Raw genomic sequence first — 17,502 nt, forward strand, 5'->3', positions numbered from 1 at the left:
CTGGGAGGGGCCCTTTAAGGGAGCGACTTGCTGTTGAGTCCGCCCCGTGACCCTGTCTGCAGCTGTGCCTGGCTCCCTTATTTCGATGTGTGCTACTTTGGCGTGTAGACGTTCCCTCGCTGTGCCTATTTCGATGTTGGGCTGAGCAACGTCGAAGTTGAACATCGACGTTGCCAGCCCTGGAGGACGTGTAGACGTTATTCATCGAAATAGCCTATTTCGATGTCGCAACATCGAAATAAGCTATTTCGAAGTTGGGTGCACGTGTAGACGTAGCCATAATGTCGTAAGAAAAGCCAAAAAAGATTTTGAGGAACAGCTAGCCAAAAATTCAAAAAACGATAGTAAAATGTTTTTTAAATACATTAGAAGCAGGAAGCCCGCTAAAAAAGCAGTGGGGCCCTTGGACGATAAAGATATAAAAGGAGCGATCAAGGAAGACAGTGCCATTGCGGAGCGATTAAATGATTTCTTTGCTTCAGTCTTCACGGCTGAGGGTGTTACAGAGGTTCTTAAATCTGAGCCAGCCTTTTTAGGTGACAAATCTGAGGAACTCTCCCAGATTGAAGTGACATTAGAGGAGGTTTTGGAGTTAAGCTGAATAGTAACAAGTCTCCAGGACCAAACGGTATTCACCCAAGGGTTCTGAAAGAACTCCAAATGTGAAATTGCGGAGTTAACAACAGTGGTTTGTAACCTATCCTTTAAATCCACTTCGGTACCCAATGACTGGAAGACGGCCAATATAACGCCAATATTTAAAAAAGGCTCCAGAGGAGACCCTGGCAATTATAGACCGATAAGTCTAACACCAGTACCAGGCAAATTAGTAGAAACAATAGTAAAGAATAAAATTGCAAGGCACGTAGGAGAGCACGAATTGTTGGGCAAAAGTCAACATGGTTTCTGCAGAGGGAAGTCGTGTCTAACTAATGTATTAGAATTCTTTGAAGGGGTTAATAAACATGCGGACAAGGGGCACCCAGTGGACATAATATACCTAGATTTCCAGAAAGCCTTTGACACGGTCCCACACCAAAGGCTTTTATGTAAATTGGGCGGTCATGGGATAGGAGGAAAGCTCCGTTCATGGATCGGGAATTGGTTAAAAGACAGAAAACAAAGGGTTGGAATAAATGGTAAATTTTCACAATGGAGGTGGGTAACTAGTGGCGTTCCCCAGGGGTCAGTCCTGGGACCGATCCTGTTCAACGATCTAGAAAATGAGGTAAGCAGTGAGGTGGCAAAGTTTGCAGATGACACCAAGTTGTTCAGGACAGTCAAAACCAAAAGGGATTGTGAAGAACTACAAAAAGATCTCAGCAAACTGAGTGATTGGACAGCAAAATGGCAAATGAAATTTAATGTGGGTAAGTGTAAGGTAATGCACATTGGAAAAAATAACCCAAATTACACGTACAACATGATGGGGTCAAATTTAGCTACGACAGATCAGGAAAGGGATCTTGGAGTTATAGTGGATACTTCTCTGAAGACCTCCACGCAGTGTGCAGCGGCAGTTAGTAAAGCAAATAGGATGTTAGGAATTATTAAAAAAGGGATAGATAATAAGACACAAGATATCATACTTCCCCTATATAAAACTATGGTATGCCCACATCTTGAGTACTGCGTGCAGATGTGGTCTCCTCACCTCAAAAAAGACATACTGGCATTAGAAAAGGTTCAGAAAAGGGCAACTAAGATGATTAGGGGGTTTGGAACGGGTCCCATATGGGGAGAGGCTAGAGAGACTGGGACTTTTCAGTCTGGAAAAGAGGCGATTGAGGGGCGATATGATAGAGGTATATAAAATCATGAATGGTGTGGAGAAAGTGAATATAGAAAAATTATTTACCTTTTCCCATAATACAAGAACTAGGGGACACCAAATGAAATTGATGGGTATTCGGTTCAAAACTAATAAAAGGAAGTTTTCTTCACACAGTGCACAGTCAACCTGTGGAACTCCTTGGCGGAGGAGGCTGTGAAGGCCAGGACTCTGTTAGGGTTTAAAAAAGAGCTTGATAAATTTTTGCAGGTTAGGTCCATAAATGGCTATTAGCCAGGGATAAAGTATGATGCCCTAGCCTTCAGTACAAAGGCAGGAGATTGATGGCAGGAGATAAATCACTTGATCATTGTCTTCTGTTCTCCTTCTCTGGGGCACCTGGCATTGGCCATTGTCGGCAGACGGGATACTGGGCTGGATGGACCTTTGGTCTGACCCAGTATGGCCATTCTTATGTTATGCTATGTTATGTTCATTCTCTTGGCACCACCTGGCATTGGCCACTGTCAGCAGATAATGTACTGGCCTGGAGGACAGTTGGTCTGATCCAGTAGAGCCCTTCTTTTCTTATGTTTTGTGCTTTTCTTTAAAGATGGGGTCATGTTCTGAGTGATAAAAGAAGTAAAGTTGATCTGATCATTAGCTTGCTGCTGTGTAGCAGTTATCCTTTTCTGGTGCTTCCTTCCCATGAAGCTGGTGGTAAGACTAATAATGTGAGAGGGAAATCTGAAGTTTTCAGTATTCCTGATAAAAGGCATCTTTGTTCCCTACCTCAATTTCATAGGCAGAATGTGGTGGTCATGGTCAGAGCTCTGGAGTTGCTCCAAGTACTGCCACCAGGAATGTCCGAAGCAAGCCTCTGATTCCTGAGATGTGCTTCACTGCAACTGGCTGCAGCACTGACCTCAGTCTCTCAACCCCTTACCTGGAGGAAGATGGAACCAGTATCCTGATCACTTGCAAAAAGTGCAAAGTCTGTGTTCATGCTAGTGAGTACAGCCAAACTCCAGACTAGGCACTAATTTGTTCTTCAGTCTGATCCTGTGCATGGTAACAGTTCTACCTACCAGTTCGTGTGAGCTGTAGTAAAGAACTCATTCCATCCATCAAGATGGATAATGGAGCCCTGCAACACAAGGCCTTGTGAATGGTGAGGTGCCAGTGGTGTATGGGCAAACCTGAGGTTCAGAGATGAAGTAGAGCCCAATGGCTGTAATTTTAACCCTCCATCTTTGATCTCCAAAGTGAGATACCTTCAAGATGAAGACAGTGCTGTTTCCCTAAGCAGCTTGTTTTCATTTATAGGCTGTTATGGTGTGTCTCCTGACAAGGCCACTGAAGACTGGATGTGCTCCAGGTGTACAGCGAATGCTTTAGAAGAGGTAAGAAAATGCCTTGTAGAAGCCCCACTTCCCTTTCTCTTTAAGGCCTCCAGGATCCTGTTAGTCAGTCAGGTATCCAAGCTACGTAGAGCCCATGGAGGACTGAGAGCAAGGTCAGATGAAGACCCTGTTTGAGCTCTTCCTGAAATGTTCATTGTACGGTGTCTTCTACTTCTTTGTAATAAGGCTGTAATATAGAGCAGGGATCGGGGTGTGAAATCTCTGTGGGATCTGTCTCCTGCTTTTTTTCCCTGAAGCAACAGCTCATGCTTGGTCTCCTGGCAGGAGGGTGTGGCCTTGCTCCAGGACCCTTCTGCAGGGAAGTGAAGAGTGGCTGAGTGTTCAGGAGAGGTTTCCCACTGCACACAGCCCGTCCCATGCCTTACAAAAGGCCCAATGTGACGTCTGGGGGTGCTGTCTGTTTTGTAGTCCAGTGTTCTCTTTTGGCTTTGTTTTGATTCCTGATGATTTACCCCACATGTGTATTGGCCCAGACACTTAGTCCCAGCCTGAGCAGATAAGAAGCCTGTTTCCAGGGAGACACCAAAGAAGATAGGCGGGCACAGCCACCAGCCTGCAGGGTAGGGCCTGGGAGTGGAGTGAGTCTCGGTTGGGTAGGATGAGCACAGCAGACTGGGAGCAGGAAAGTGGGGTTTGGGGCCCTGGAGCCCTACCCCCGAAAAGGAATAGGGCTGCCTTCCCTAGCTCCTGTGCTATGCTGTGTCTCTGAGAAGCAATAAAACATTCTACTCTACTGGCTGGCTGAGAGTCGCATCTGGCTGTGGATGGGGATGCAGGGTCAGAGGTTCCCTGACACACTGTCATAGCTTCCCACTGCACACAGCTTGCTCCATGCCTTAAAAAAGGCTCTGCTTGCAACTGCCAGCAGGAGAGGCTGGGGGGGACAATGTGGTTAGAGAAGCAGGAAGGCTTCACATTCTATGCAGAATTGACAGCTCAGCTCCCAGGCCAGACTGGATGAGCACTTGCAAGCCACTCGGTCCCTGCTGTCACCCAGCAGGGCCAGCAGGAAAAGTTAAGCCCCCCTTCAGCAGCACGTTGAGATCTCCCAAGCGCTGTCTTTGGGCTGAAGCTCCATCAGAAGAATGTAAGAACAGCCATACTGGCTAAGACCAAAGGACATTCTAGCTCAGTATCCTGTCTGCTGACAGTGGCCAATGTCAGGTGCCCAGGGGGAGTGAACTGGACAGGTAATGATCTCTCTCCTGCCGTCCATCTCCAGCTTCTGACAGAGACCAGGGACACCACTCCTTACCCATCCTGGCTAATAGTCATTAACGGACCTACCTCCATCAATGTATCTCGCTCTTTTTAAACCCTGTTATAGTCCTAGCCTTCAGAGCCTCTTCTGTCCAGGAGTTCTGCATTTTTGACTGTGTGAAGAAGTTCCTTTTGTTTTAAACCTACTGTCTATTTCATTTGGTTTTTATGTTATGGGAACAAGTAAATAACTTGTTCACTTTTTCCACGCCACTCAATTTTATACACCTCTATCATATTCTCCCTTAGTCTCCTCTTTTCTAAGCTGAAAAGTCCCTGTCTCTTTAATCTACCTGTGTAGGGGACCCGTTCCAAACCCCTAATCATTTTACTTGCCCTTTTCTGAACCTTTTCTAGTGCCAATACACCGTTTTTGAGATGAGGTGACCACATCTGGACACATTATTCAAGATGTGGGCATGCCATGGTTTTACATAAGGGCAATAAGATATTCTCAGTCTTATTCTCTATCCCTTTTTTAGTGATTCCTAACATCCTCTTTGTTTTTTTGACTGCCACAGCACACTGTGGATGTTTTCAGTGAAGATGACTCCAAGATCTCCTTCCTGATTAGTGGTCGCTAAATTAGCCCCCATCATATGTATGTATTGTTGGGGTTATTTTTTCCAATGTGCATTACTTTACATTTATCCACATGAAATTTCATTTGCCATTTTTTTGCCCAATCACTCAGTATTATGAGGTCCTTTTGAAGTTCTTCAGTCTGCTTTGATCTTAACTATCTTGAGCAGCTTGATATTGACTGCAGCTTTGCCACTTCACAGTTTATTCCTTTGTCCATATCACTTATAGGATTGGTCCTAGGGCTGACTCTTGGGGAACACCACTAGTTACCCCTCTCCATTATCAAAATCCGTTATTTGTTCCTACCCTTTGTTTCCTGTCTTTTAACCAATTCTCAATCCATGAAAGGATCTTCCCTCTTACCCATGACAACTTAATTGACATAAGAGCCTTTGGTAAGGGACCTTGTCAAAGGCTTCTGGAAAGCTAAGTATACTATATCCATCAGGAACTCTGCTTTACAAATACTAATGCTGTTTTATAAGTCATGTTCAGACTTAACTCCTGGAGGCATCCTGGGCTGGGCTTGCTTTGGAGCTTCTGAGAGTCTGATATAAAGAGAGAGGACCATAATTTGTTTTAAAGTTTCGTTGCTACTGAGAATCCCTTATAGTAAGAAACAGCATAAGTTACAAAACTAGCACTATTGCTATCAACTTCTTTTTGTTTAGTACCAGGGTCAGAGAAATGATCCCATGGGTCGAACTGATGAAAAAGACATTTTTAACTTTTTTTTTTTTACTGGTCTCTCTTCCTTGAATGAAATAAAACAAGTTTTTCAAAAGAGGAAGTGGCATTCAGAAAGCTGATTTTATCCACTGTTTCCCTTGCCCCGGAGGCTTCCGTCATCTAGTATTGCTGAGGGAGCGCAACATGTCCCTTCTGGGAGACTGCTCGCTTCCAGGGCCATCCAGGTGGGGGTGGGGACTGTTAATTGCAGGGACAAAAAGTGGGGCCCAATGTAAAAAGTTTACTCTCCTCTGATTTAGAGAACCCCTCCAGAGTGTAATTCCCTGCTATGTGGTCTTTTGAGTCAGTGTCTCTTGGCTTAAAGAACTAACAGTCCAGTGCAATGATTCAGATGGTTGTGGAGGTTGGAGAAGGGAAGTTCTGTAGGAATGCAGTTTTCTGTTTGTCTCTGATCTCTCCTTGTATATGACATCTTCTGCTCTGCAAAATGCAGTTAACTTGTTGGTGAGCAGTGGCAGTTGATACTGAAATGGGACTCAGTAAGGAGGAAGGTAGCAGGTTCTCTCAGAAAGCATCATGGGCTCTACACTGACGAAAGGGACCACTGCATCTCTCCCAGGGCTATCCCTTGAATTGCACCAACCAGAGTTGTTTGTTCCTGGCTTCAGCTATGTGTAGCTGGGAGACGCTTTTGTTCTGTTATGAGCTCATAAAGGTGGCTCCCGTAGTGTTTCTCCCACCCATCTTCAGGATAGCTCTTGTTAGTTTACTGTACCTCTGTAGGTATCTAGAAATTTGAGGCTGGTCCACTTCTCAAAAGCTGGAAGGTGTTGATAGTTCTGAATAGACTGTCCTCTGCGAAGTGATTGTATCAGGGTGCTAATCAGTAACAAGGAGTTACTCCTGTGAATGTGTTCTTACAGTGTGGCTGTCGCAAGCTTACTGCTTCACTTGCAGTCCGATAACATGGTCCCTCATTTTCTTGTGGCAGGACTGCTGCTTGTGTTCGTTGCGAGGAGGTGCGCTGCAGAGAGCCAACGATGACAAGTGAGTAGTCTAGCTTGGCCATTCATCGTAGAGCAACTTAGCACATGAGCACGTACAAGGTTAAATGCATTGTGTAGTGTGTGTGTGGCAGAGATGATGTAGAGCAGGGTGGGAACACCTGGCCCTGGGTTCAGATCCAGACCGCCAGGCTTGGGGCTCCCCTCCATGGCATCCAGTCCACAGCCTGAGGGGGCACTGGGGTAGGAGGCAATTTGGCAAGGCATTGCTGCTGCTGGGGGAAACAGCACCACCCTCGCCTGTACTTCCCAGAGGCGTCCTACTGCTGGTGTGATTGGCCAGCCAGTCAGGGTAGGACCTAGGCACAGAGGGATGGGGCCCAGAGCTATGCGCATCTGGGGTAAGCAGGTAAGCTACACCTCCATCACCCAGGCCCTGCACCCCTCTAGCACTCCTGCAGCCCCTCCTATCCAGACTCCCACCCCTTCCTTCCAGACCACGCACGCCAAACTCACTTGCACTTTACTCCCACCCAGACACATACCCCTAGCCTGTTCCTATACCCCCTCCCACCCTGAGCACCCAATTCCCAGCCTGTTTCTTCACCCTCCCTCATACCCAGACCCCATAGCCTTGGCGCGCCTATGGTTGGGGGCCACATCAATGACGGGTTTGTTTTGTTTCTCACTTGTATGGTACCAAGAAAAAAGGAAATTTTTCTTCACACAGCGCACAGCCAACCTGTGGAACTCCTTGCCAGAGAAGGCTGTGAAGGCCAGGACTCTATTAGGGTTTAAAAAAGAGCTTGATAAATTTTTGCAGGTTAGGTCCATAAATGGCTATTAGCCAGGGATAAAGTATGGTGCCCCAGCCTTCAGTACGAGGGCAGGAGATGGATGGCAGGAGATAAATCACTTGATCATTGTTTTCTGTTCTCCTTCTCTGGGGCACCTGGCATTGGCCACTGTCGGCAGACGGGATACTGGGCTGGATGGACCTTTGGTCTGACCCAGTATGGCCATTCTTATGTTCTTATCTGACTCATTTGTCTATGGGTCAGCAGCCCCCACACGTGAAAAGATCCCCACCCCTAATGTAGAAACTAACAGCATCTTCCAGCTGGGCTTACTGGGTTGATGTGGATAGTGGCTAACATATACGTAAAGTAGTTGAGGATGTGAGCACATGGTGCATAATGCACCAAAGCTTGGGTGGCTGATGCAGAGTAACAGAGGCCCACGGCCATTCCCGGACTCCCCAGGGAATTCCCCATCCCAAGCTTGTGACAACTATTAACTGTTCAGCCTCTGATTATGTAAAATTGACTTTGGTTCCCAGAGCTGTGTGAGGGGTCAGGACTCAATGCCACGGTTAAAGAGAGCTCATGCCCCATAAAGCAACCCAAAGTTCCAGTGCGTCATGTCTGCCAATGGACTGTGTCTAATTTTCCACTGCTAGTGTCTGCACCTTGGGACTTGGCTGGAGGCATCTGCGTCACCGGACAGCCACAAAGCTTCCTTTGACTTTCGCAGATTACCCTTGGCTGGCTTGAGGCAATGGAGCCCTCTTGCAGTGCAGTATGTTCTGGCTGAAGGCTGGCCTCCGATAGCTACAGCATGAGGCCTATGGGAAAGGATGCATATTAATTTGGCTCATGCGTATCAAGTTCTTGGATGCAAAATATACTAGTATCTGATTCTCAACTTACAGTGCGAAGCAGGTAATTTATGACAACTTGGCCTGAAAGCTCTGGAAGTGGCTTTATGGTGCCTTTGAGCATTAGAGAACAACAAGAAGTCCCGTGGCACCTTATAGGCTAACAGACATTTTGGAGATGCATCTGATGAAGTGTGTCTTTACCCACGAAAGCTTATGCTCCAAAATGTCTGTTAGCTTGTATCTTCGAGAACAAGAAGTCCCATGGCACCTTATAGGCTAACACAGCTACCTCTCTGATATTTGAGCATTAGGTCATTCTTTTGAAACCAGGTCAGGATGATTAAGTAGTTACTGTCTGACAGTTCTGTGGCCTGAGTGAGACATGTTGGTAGGGCCTGTGTCCTCGTTGTATTTGTGTTGCAGGTACAAGTCACACTCAGTTGCTTCCCTGCTGATCTCAGTGGAAAGACCAAAAACTGATTAGAAGGAAGTCTTCTTTTGTGCCTAGATGTCTCCTTTGTCACAGCTAATGTGAGGGAGGCGGGGATGGTTGCCAGTCTGCTATGCTTTAACACTAAACTTGCTTAAATTCCCAACAGTCTTTCTCTAGTGTCTGCTGACTTCTTCTCTCCAATTCTGGCAGGTGGGTCCATGTGATGTGTGCTGTTGCTGTGCTGGAGGCAAAATTTGTGAATATTGCAGAGCGCAGTCCAGTGGATGTTAGCAAAATCCCCCTACAGCGCTTCCGACTGGTAAGCAACATCTGGGATTCACTGTAAGGCTTTTTGCTTTCACTGGAGTCCTGTCTGGGTGAAGGAAACAATGTCCCTGTGTCAGAGGTAAGAACAAACCTGAACTCTGATGGTAGGTGGGCTGCTAAACAAATCCAGATAAAATACTTCCTACCCTCCAAAGTCTAGCTTTGTTCTTGGGTTTTAACACCGAGCATGGCAATTATCTGAAGTTAGATTTAGCAAAGGAATCAGTGTAGAGTCTTGTAATTTAACTAGTGATTTGAGTACATAGCGCAGTAACATGTTGCTGTTTTATGCAGAAATCTCTAGGCATGCTATATAAAATAAGAGCTGGTCTGTTTAGCTTACCTACAAACTCCAGTTTAGAGAATGTTAAATTACCCCTTCATCCTCTTCTCTGTAAAGGAGTGAGTTCCCTCAATCCAGAAAGAGGGAGCTGTGCTTTTCACAGCTATATCACATCATTCCTTCCTTGGTGGTCCATTGTGTCCAATAACATCTTGAGCTTGCACAGGCTTATCGGTTGTGGACTCGCATGTGGCTGAGGTTCCCAAGCCTTTAATGGCGTGGGCGTTCACAGTGGGGGCAAGGGAGTTGTCCCGACTCTGTCGGTATGGCTGCTGCTTTTGCTTTTGTCCTCTCACAAGCATCAATCAGGTGTAAGCGTCACTGCTCTTCGAAGTTAGTTATATGCGTGTCGTACGAGAGCACGCCAGCCTGTTTGGTCTTCCACGTGCTGCTCTAGCTGCTGTGGCTGAAATCCAGCATGAGCAATGTTGTCCTTCACGCAGCCTTTTACCTCTTGCCACTCTTACCTTGATTTTCTTTGCCCTGGGAGAGCTCACCACAGAGAAGTTGCCTAGGGGTTCTTGACTACTCCGTTTATATGACGTGCCCTGTCCAGCGAAGCTGGGCTTTCAGAATCATGGCCTCATTGCTTATGGTTCCTGCTCTGTCAAGGACTTCCAGGTTTTTGACTCCGTCCTGCCATCAAATGTGCTGTTAGCCTATACAGTCATGGCTAACAGAACTAACAGAAGGTATGAAGCTTAATGTGTTTTCTACTATGAAAATCATCTTATTTAGCCGTATCATCTCCTTGTTATCAGTCCCAGCTGTGCCCTTCAGTAACCAGCTTGTTTTGGCTGTTTGCTTGCCAGAATTCAAACAGTTACAAGGAGGAAGAGATGGCTGTGCTCTCTTCCTTCCCCCTAAACACCTAGAGCTGTCTGCTAAGTTCCACTGCAAAACTCTTCCCCAGTATACCTGGGGGTTGTATATGGCCTGCAGAATCTTATGGGCAGAATGCTTGAATTGGACAGAAGCCAGCATGAATTTGGAGAAATTTTGTTTTAGGAAAAATCCTTTTGTACCTTTTGAATTTGAGACTACCTATTACAGAGTCCCTAAGACGCAGTGGAGAGTTCCACGTGCATTTTTAAAACTACTGTTCTTCTTAGTACTAAGGATAAACTTTTTACTCAGTGCTAGCTGAAGTGTTGTAGCTATTCCAGTGTATTTTCCTAGTGGCGGTAAGGTTGAAGAACTGATCAGAATGTACCACTGGTATTTGGCCTGTAAATAAAGTGCAATCCAGTGCAGCGCTAGCAGAACAGGTAGGGTGGGATTTGACCAGTGGACTTGGAACCACAGGAAAAGCAGCATAAGAGAGGGGAAGCCACTGTCCAGCACATTTTTTAGTCCTCAAAGGATCATCTGAGGTGACTTCATTGAGGTGTTTGTCCCATCTGAGGAAGCTTATTCTGCACGAGTCCTGCTAATTAGCCTGAGTCTTGGGTGGCTTTTGCCTTTACAGTGCAGCTACATGAGTCTGATGGAATTAGGAGAATGTGCAAATACTTTGTCAATTCTTATATATCATTTTTCATCAGTTGATCTCGGAGTGCTTCATAATCATTTAATCTGTTTACCCTCCAAATCCCTGTTCCTAAAAATGTGACAATGAACTGTTCCACTTTGTTACGGAAAAACCTTCAGTGGTTTGAGGCATACAAGGTGAGACCTATTAATCAGCTGTATGTTGATTTTCATTGTAGATGTAGGACTTCCAGGCTGGACCACTTACATTTTAGAGCCTTTCCCTCCCTTTGCTCAATCCTGCTTTAAGATATGTGTCAGTTACCACAAACCAGCTGGCCTAAATTCAGCCTCCTGACTTTAGGGGGAAGGTTCTAGAATCTTCATCCATAAAAAGTCTGTTCTCCTCCCTTCTGCAATTCTGTCTCTTGTTCTGTGCAGTCCTTGGGTATAGTGTGTTTCTAGGCCTATGGCCTATTACAGCCAGGAATTGCAGTGAGCTTTTTCACTTTTATCATTGATATTAGTTACCTTCCTCTACAGACATTGCGATACATGTTTTGCTGTTAAGCTTGTTGCATTGGTATATTGTAGACACTTTTTTGCCTGTGTCCCTGTTTGTAATTCCTGAGATACCAGCCCTGTCACCAAATAAAACAAATAAGTGTCCTCCTGTCTCCGGTGTGTGATATGGCATGGTGCCTTTACGGAATTGAGAGTAACTGAAATATTGTTGTGTAAATACCGTTTTTTATTACTAACACTGGGGGAGCCTGTCAGCATTTTGCCTGGGGAGAGCCAATCCTGAGCAGTGATCTGTAGTTTCCTGTCTGCAGAAATGCATCTTCTGTAAGAAGCGGAGGAAGAGAATTGCAGGTTGCTGTGTGCAGTGCTCTCATGGTCGCTGTCCTACGTCTTTTCATGTCAGCTGTGCTCAAGCAGCTGGAGTCATGATGCAGCCTGATGACTGGCCGTTTGTTGTCTTCATCACCTGCTTTAGGCATAAGATCCCATCCCAGGCAGAGGTAAGTGTTGGGGGGGTACAACTAGGATTTGTTCTGGGGTAGCCGGAGTATCAAGGCAAACTGAGAAGCTTTAGGCTGTGCTAGAGAGGTAGGGTGGATGAAGAAATGTCTTTGATAGAACTTCATGTGAATTTTATCTAGCATAGTGTAGTGACCTTGGCTCCCATGCCAAGAACTGAGCCCTGAACTCAGTTTTGCTGCTGACTGCATATGGCTTTTGGCGAGTCACTTTGCTCTGCTTTCAGCTTTGTCTATAAAGCGACTGACTGAAACGCCCTCTCCTGCAGCTATGCTGAGAAGGAATAGCTAACCTGTGTGCATGAATTAACTTACTCTAATGTGCAGAGTTGGTCCTGGGATCTGAGTGGAAGAGCATGTTTTGCTGACCAACCAGTGGGTAATGTTCCCATGCAGTCCTTCTCCCAGATTCACTGCATCTTTCTAGGTGAGATGAGTCTCTAGCAGGCTTCTTGCAAAGTCCTCAAATTGTCTTGAGGAACCTACTCTAAAGAGTGAGAGCCTGTACCTCCCTAGGGGGCCTGTGGAGTCCACCAGAACATCTTGGTCACGGCATCAGACAGGCTTTGGGTTTTTAAGCATTTAAACTAGTGTGGGAGAAAACGCTTTCAAAAACTGACATCAGGTCACGGGTGGATCCTGTGCAGAATTAAGAACTCTGAACAACAGTGTAGTTCAGTCCCTTCTCACTCCCACGGCCCATGTTCGGTGCCAGTACATTGACTTTCATTCAGCTAACTTGTGCTTCTCCTCAGCGAGCTAAAGCCGCACTGCAGGATCTCTCGGCTGGGCAGATAGTAATCAGCAAGCACAAGAATGGTCGTTTCTATCAGTGTGAAGTGGTCAGCCTTACAAAGGAAACCTTCTATGAAGTCAACTTTGATGATGGCTCCTTCAGCGACAACCTCTATCCGGAGGACATTGTGGTATGTTGTGAAATAAGAGAGCTGCTCCACTAGACAACATGTGGTACAAGGAAACTGTATCACCATTTTGCAAGTGTATGTCTGCCTGTTTGACATGTGCAGGGGGAGATTGCAGTTTATACATTGAGACATTCTCTCATCTGAGACGAGAATTTCTTACAGCGTTTTAGATTTCTTTGCACTTAGACAACGACAGATTTTCAGTGCTCTTTTTTATATGCTTTTGGTGGTCGTCTTTCTGACTTCTGGGGAGTTGTATTCAGCCTCTTTGTCAGGCCAAGTTAGCTGCTCTGTATCTAAGAGCCTGGGTTGGTTGTGTGGGTTTTTGTATATAGAACTAGGCAGTTGTGGCTGAACCATAGCCTGTAGAGTGAAGATGCAGGCTTATCTACTGATAGCCAAATCTTCTTCAGCAATGTTAGTAGCAGCATGGAGCTGTTCACATAATAAATTTGCATTCCCTGTGCCTATAATACCTTGGAAAGGTCCCTCTTCAGAGGCACCTGATGTCTGGAGGATGTCATATGGCTACTACGCTAGACTGAGAATTGGGTCAGTGACGGGCAAACTAGAAAACATTTGCGCAGTTGTTGCTGAGGGTGCAGGGTTTCTAACTGGAGTTGCGGCAGGAGAAAGAAAGAATCCACAAAGCTTGACTCTCAAATGGTTTGCAGTTTGAATGGCTGGGAGTGGGGCACATCCTGTGTTCGTGAACTGATGCTTTAGTGCTGGCACCTGTGACTCCCTTAGTGCTTTTCATCATGTGGTTTGTTAGCCTGAGGAGAGACCCTATGACAATGAAGTGGATTTCTCTGGGCCTGCTAAATCTTTATGCAAATACAAAGAAGCTGTCAGCGTTCCCTTCACCTTTTCCAACTTTTTTCTCCTTGTGCCATCAGAGTCGAGATTGTCTTCAGCTGGGCCCTCCAGCTGAGGGAGAAGTTGTGCAAGTCAGATGGACAGATGGACAAGTCTACGGAGCCAAATTTGTGGCATCCCATGCCATCCAGATGTACCAGGTACAGAGCTCCTATTCCTTTGTGCTGCTCCACCTCTCAATACTTAGATAAAATGCTCATCACAGCACTCTCTCCCACTGTCTGTGTTAGAAACCCTTTAGTAGAACGCTGGTACTACTGACAAGACAAACTGGGACTCTTTGTAATTCCTGAATCAGATCCCACTCAGGAAGGACGTGGCGTATGGGATTTGTTCCTGGCACATAGAAAGGCAAGGAGCATGGCAAAGGGATTGTTTTTATGACAGTAAAAATTTAAGACTTCAGTCTATATAATATACAGATGCTGAATAACTTGGTACGATATCCTTTGTGAGTGGGTTTTTTTCTCCATCCCTTCTGACTAAAAAATCTCTGGTATACCCAGGTAAGTGATTCCATGCACTGAGCTTTAGGAAATGTTTCCAATTCAAATATCTTTTTTTTTTAAGATGAGATGTTATCTGCACACAATATTCAAGGTGTAGGTGTGCCATGGATTTGTATAGCGGCAATAGGATATTATCTATTCCTTTCTTAATGATTCCCAATGTTCTGTTTGCTTTTTTGACTGTTGCTGCACATTGAGTGGCTGTTTTTCCAGGAACTGTCAACAATGACTCCAAAATCTCCCTCAAGTGATAACAGCTAATTAAATTCCCATCATTTTGTAAATACAGTTGGGATTGTTTTCTGTTGTGCATTACTTTGCATTTATCGGAATGGAATTTCATCTGCCATTTTGTTGCACAGTCACCTAGTTTTGTGAGATTGTTTTGCCATTTTTCAGTCTCCTTTGGGCTTAACTATCTTGAGGAGATTTGTTGCATCTGCAAATTTTGCCAGCTCACACTTTACCCATTTCTCCAGATTTATGAATATATTGAATAGGACTGGTCCTAGTACAGACCTCTTGGGGACAACAGTAATTATCTTTCTCTATTATGGACACTGTTTTTTCCCCTTTGTTTCCTTTCTTTTAACTTGTTCCAGACCCATGAGAGGACCTTCCCTCTTATCCCATGACAGCTTGCTTTAAGAGCCATCAGTGAGGGACCTTGTTAAAGGCTGTCTGGAAATCTAAATACGCTGTATCTTTTGGGTCTCCTTTGTATACATGCTTGTTCACCACCTCATTCTAGTAGATTGGTGAGGCATGATTTCCCTTTACAGAAACCATGTTGACTCTTCCCCGCCACAGAATTGTTAATGTATTTGTCTGGTAGATCTGTTCTTTACTATAGTTTCAATATACTGAAGTACTGAAGTAAGATTTAACAGAGTTAGTAATTCTGCAATTTCACATCTGAGTTCTTTCAGAACTCCTCTTCAGTAAATACTATCAGGTACTGGTGACTTAGAACTGTTTAGTTTGTTTGTTGCAAAACCTCCTCTAATGTCACAGAATCATAGAATACTAGGACTTGAAGGGACCTCAAGAGGTCATCGTGTCTAGCCCCCTGCCCTCATGGCAGGACCAAGTACGATCTAGACCACCCCTGATAATCCCTGATAGATGTTTATCTAACCTATTCTTAAATATCTCCAGAGACGGAGATTCCACAACCTTGTAGGCAATTTATTCCAGTGTTTGACCACCCTGACAGTTAGGACCTTTTTCGTAATGTCCAACCTAAACTTCCCTTGCTGCAGTTTAAGCCCATTGCTTCTTGCTCTAGTCTCAGAGGCCAAGAAGAACAAGTTTTCTCCCTCCTCCATTAGGACACGCTTTTAGATACCTGAAAACCACTATCATGTCCCACCTCAGTCTTCTCTTTTTCCAAACTAAACAAGCCCAGTTCTTTCAGCCTTTCTTCATAGGTCATGTTCTCTAGACCTTTGATCGTTCTTGTTGCTCTTTTCTGGACCCTTTCCAATGTCTCCACATCTTTTTTTGAAATGTGGTGCCCAGAACTGGACACAATACTCCAACTGAGGCCTAACCAGCACAGAGTAGAGTGGAAGAATGACTTCTTGTGTCTTGCTCACAACACACCTGTCAATGCATCCCAGAATCATGTTTGTTTTTTACAACAGCATCACACTGACTCATTTAACTTGTGGTTCCCTATAACCCCTAGATCCCTTTCTGCCATACTCCTTCCTAGACAGTCGCTTCCCGTTCTGTATGAGTGAAACTGATTGTTCCTTCCTAAGTGGAGCACTTTGCATTTGTCTTTATTAAACTTCATCCTGTTCACCTTAGACCATTTCTCCAATTTGTCCAGATCATTTTGAATTCTGACCCTATCCTCCAAAGCAGTTGCAACCCCTCCCAGCTTGGTATCATTTTCAAACTTAAGCGTACTTTCTATGCCAATATCTAAATCGTTGATTGAAGATATTTGACAGAATCAGTCCCGAAACAGACCCCTGCGGAACCTCACTTATTATACCTTTCCAGCAGGATTGAGAACCATTAATAACTACTCTCTGAGTATGGTTATTCAGCCAGTTTTGCACTCACCTTATAGTAGCCCCATCTAGGTTGCATTTGCATAGTTTATTGATAAGAATATCACGCAAGACCGTATCAAATGCCTTATGAAAATCTATGTATGCCGCTTCCACCACTTCCCACTTATCCACAAGGCTCGTTATACTATCAAAGAAAGCTATCAGATTGGTTTGACATGATTTGTTCTTTACAAATCCATGCTGGCTGTTCCCTATCACCTTACCACCTTCCAAGTGTTTGCAGATGATTTCCTTAATTACTGGCTCCATTATCTTTCCTGGCACAGAAGTTAAACTGACCGGTCTGTACTTTCTTGCATTGTTCTTATTCCCCTTTTTATAGATGGGCACTATATTTGCCCTCTTCCAGTCTTCTGGAATCTCTCCTGTCTCCCATGATTTTCTAAAGATGATAGCTAAAGGCTCAGATGCATCCTAGAATACTCAAGGAGCTGATGGAGGAGGTATTTCATCAGGCCCTAGTGACTTGCAGACAAAGTGATTTTTAACTTGTTCTTTTTTTATTTTATCTTCTAAACCTACCTCTTTCCCACTAGCATTCACTGTGTTAGGCATTCCTTCTTCAGACTTCTCGGTGAAGACTGGAGCAAAGAAGTCATTAAGCATCTCTGTCATTTCCAAGTTTCCTATTACTGTTTCTCCCTCCTCACTGAGCAGTGGGCCTAGCTTATCCTTGGTCTTCCTCTTGCTTCTAAAGTCATCTTGTTTCCCTTTATGCCCATAATTAGTTTGAGCTCATTTTGTGTTTTTTGCCTTTCTAATCTTACCCCTGCATTCCTGTGTTGTTTGCCTGTATGCATCCTTTGTAATTTGTCCTTGTTTCCATTTTTTTATATGGTTCGTTTTTTATTTTGAGATCTGCAAGATCTCCTGCTTAAGCCAAGGTGGTCTTTTGCCATATTTTCTATCTTTCCTGCGCAGAGGAATAGCTTGCTTTTGGGCCCTTAATAATGTCCCTTTGAAAAACTGCCAACTCTCCTCAGTTGTTTTTTCCCCTCAGTCTTGCATCCCATGGGACCCTACCTCCCAGCTCTGAGTTTACCAAAATCCACCTTCCTGAAATCCATTGTCTCTATTTTGCTGTACTCCCT

At 44.8% G+C, this 17,502-nt stretch overlaps 1 protein-coding gene across 1 annotated transcript in view; it reads left to right on the forward strand.

Moving 5' to 3' along the window:
• The window catches only part of KDM4A (lysine demethylase 4A), a 59,810-nt gene that overhangs the window by 36,292 nt on the left and 6,016 nt on the right, over positions 1 to 17,502 (forward strand). The window contains exons 13-19 of the mRNA XM_075003565.1: positions 2,577 to 2,781; positions 3,098 to 3,174; positions 6,722 to 6,777; positions 9,038 to 9,146; positions 11,804 to 11,992; positions 12,766 to 12,936; positions 13,836 to 13,955. Of these exons, the coding sequence (XP_074859666.1) occupies positions 2,577 to 2,781; positions 3,098 to 3,174; positions 6,722 to 6,777; positions 9,038 to 9,146; positions 11,804 to 11,992; positions 12,766 to 12,936; positions 13,836 to 13,955 (927 nt within the window). The remainder of the gene's footprint in view (positions 1 to 2,576; positions 2,782 to 3,097; positions 3,175 to 6,721; positions 6,778 to 9,037; positions 9,147 to 11,803; positions 11,993 to 12,765; positions 12,937 to 13,835; positions 13,956 to 17,502) is intronic.

Source organism: Carettochelys insculpta, chromosome 9 (genome assembly GCF_033958435.1).
Source record: "Carettochelys insculpta isolate YL-2023 chromosome 9, ASM3395843v1, whole genome shotgun sequence".
Taxonomy (NCBI): domain Eukaryota; kingdom Metazoa; phylum Chordata; order Testudines; family Carettochelyidae; genus Carettochelys; species Carettochelys insculpta.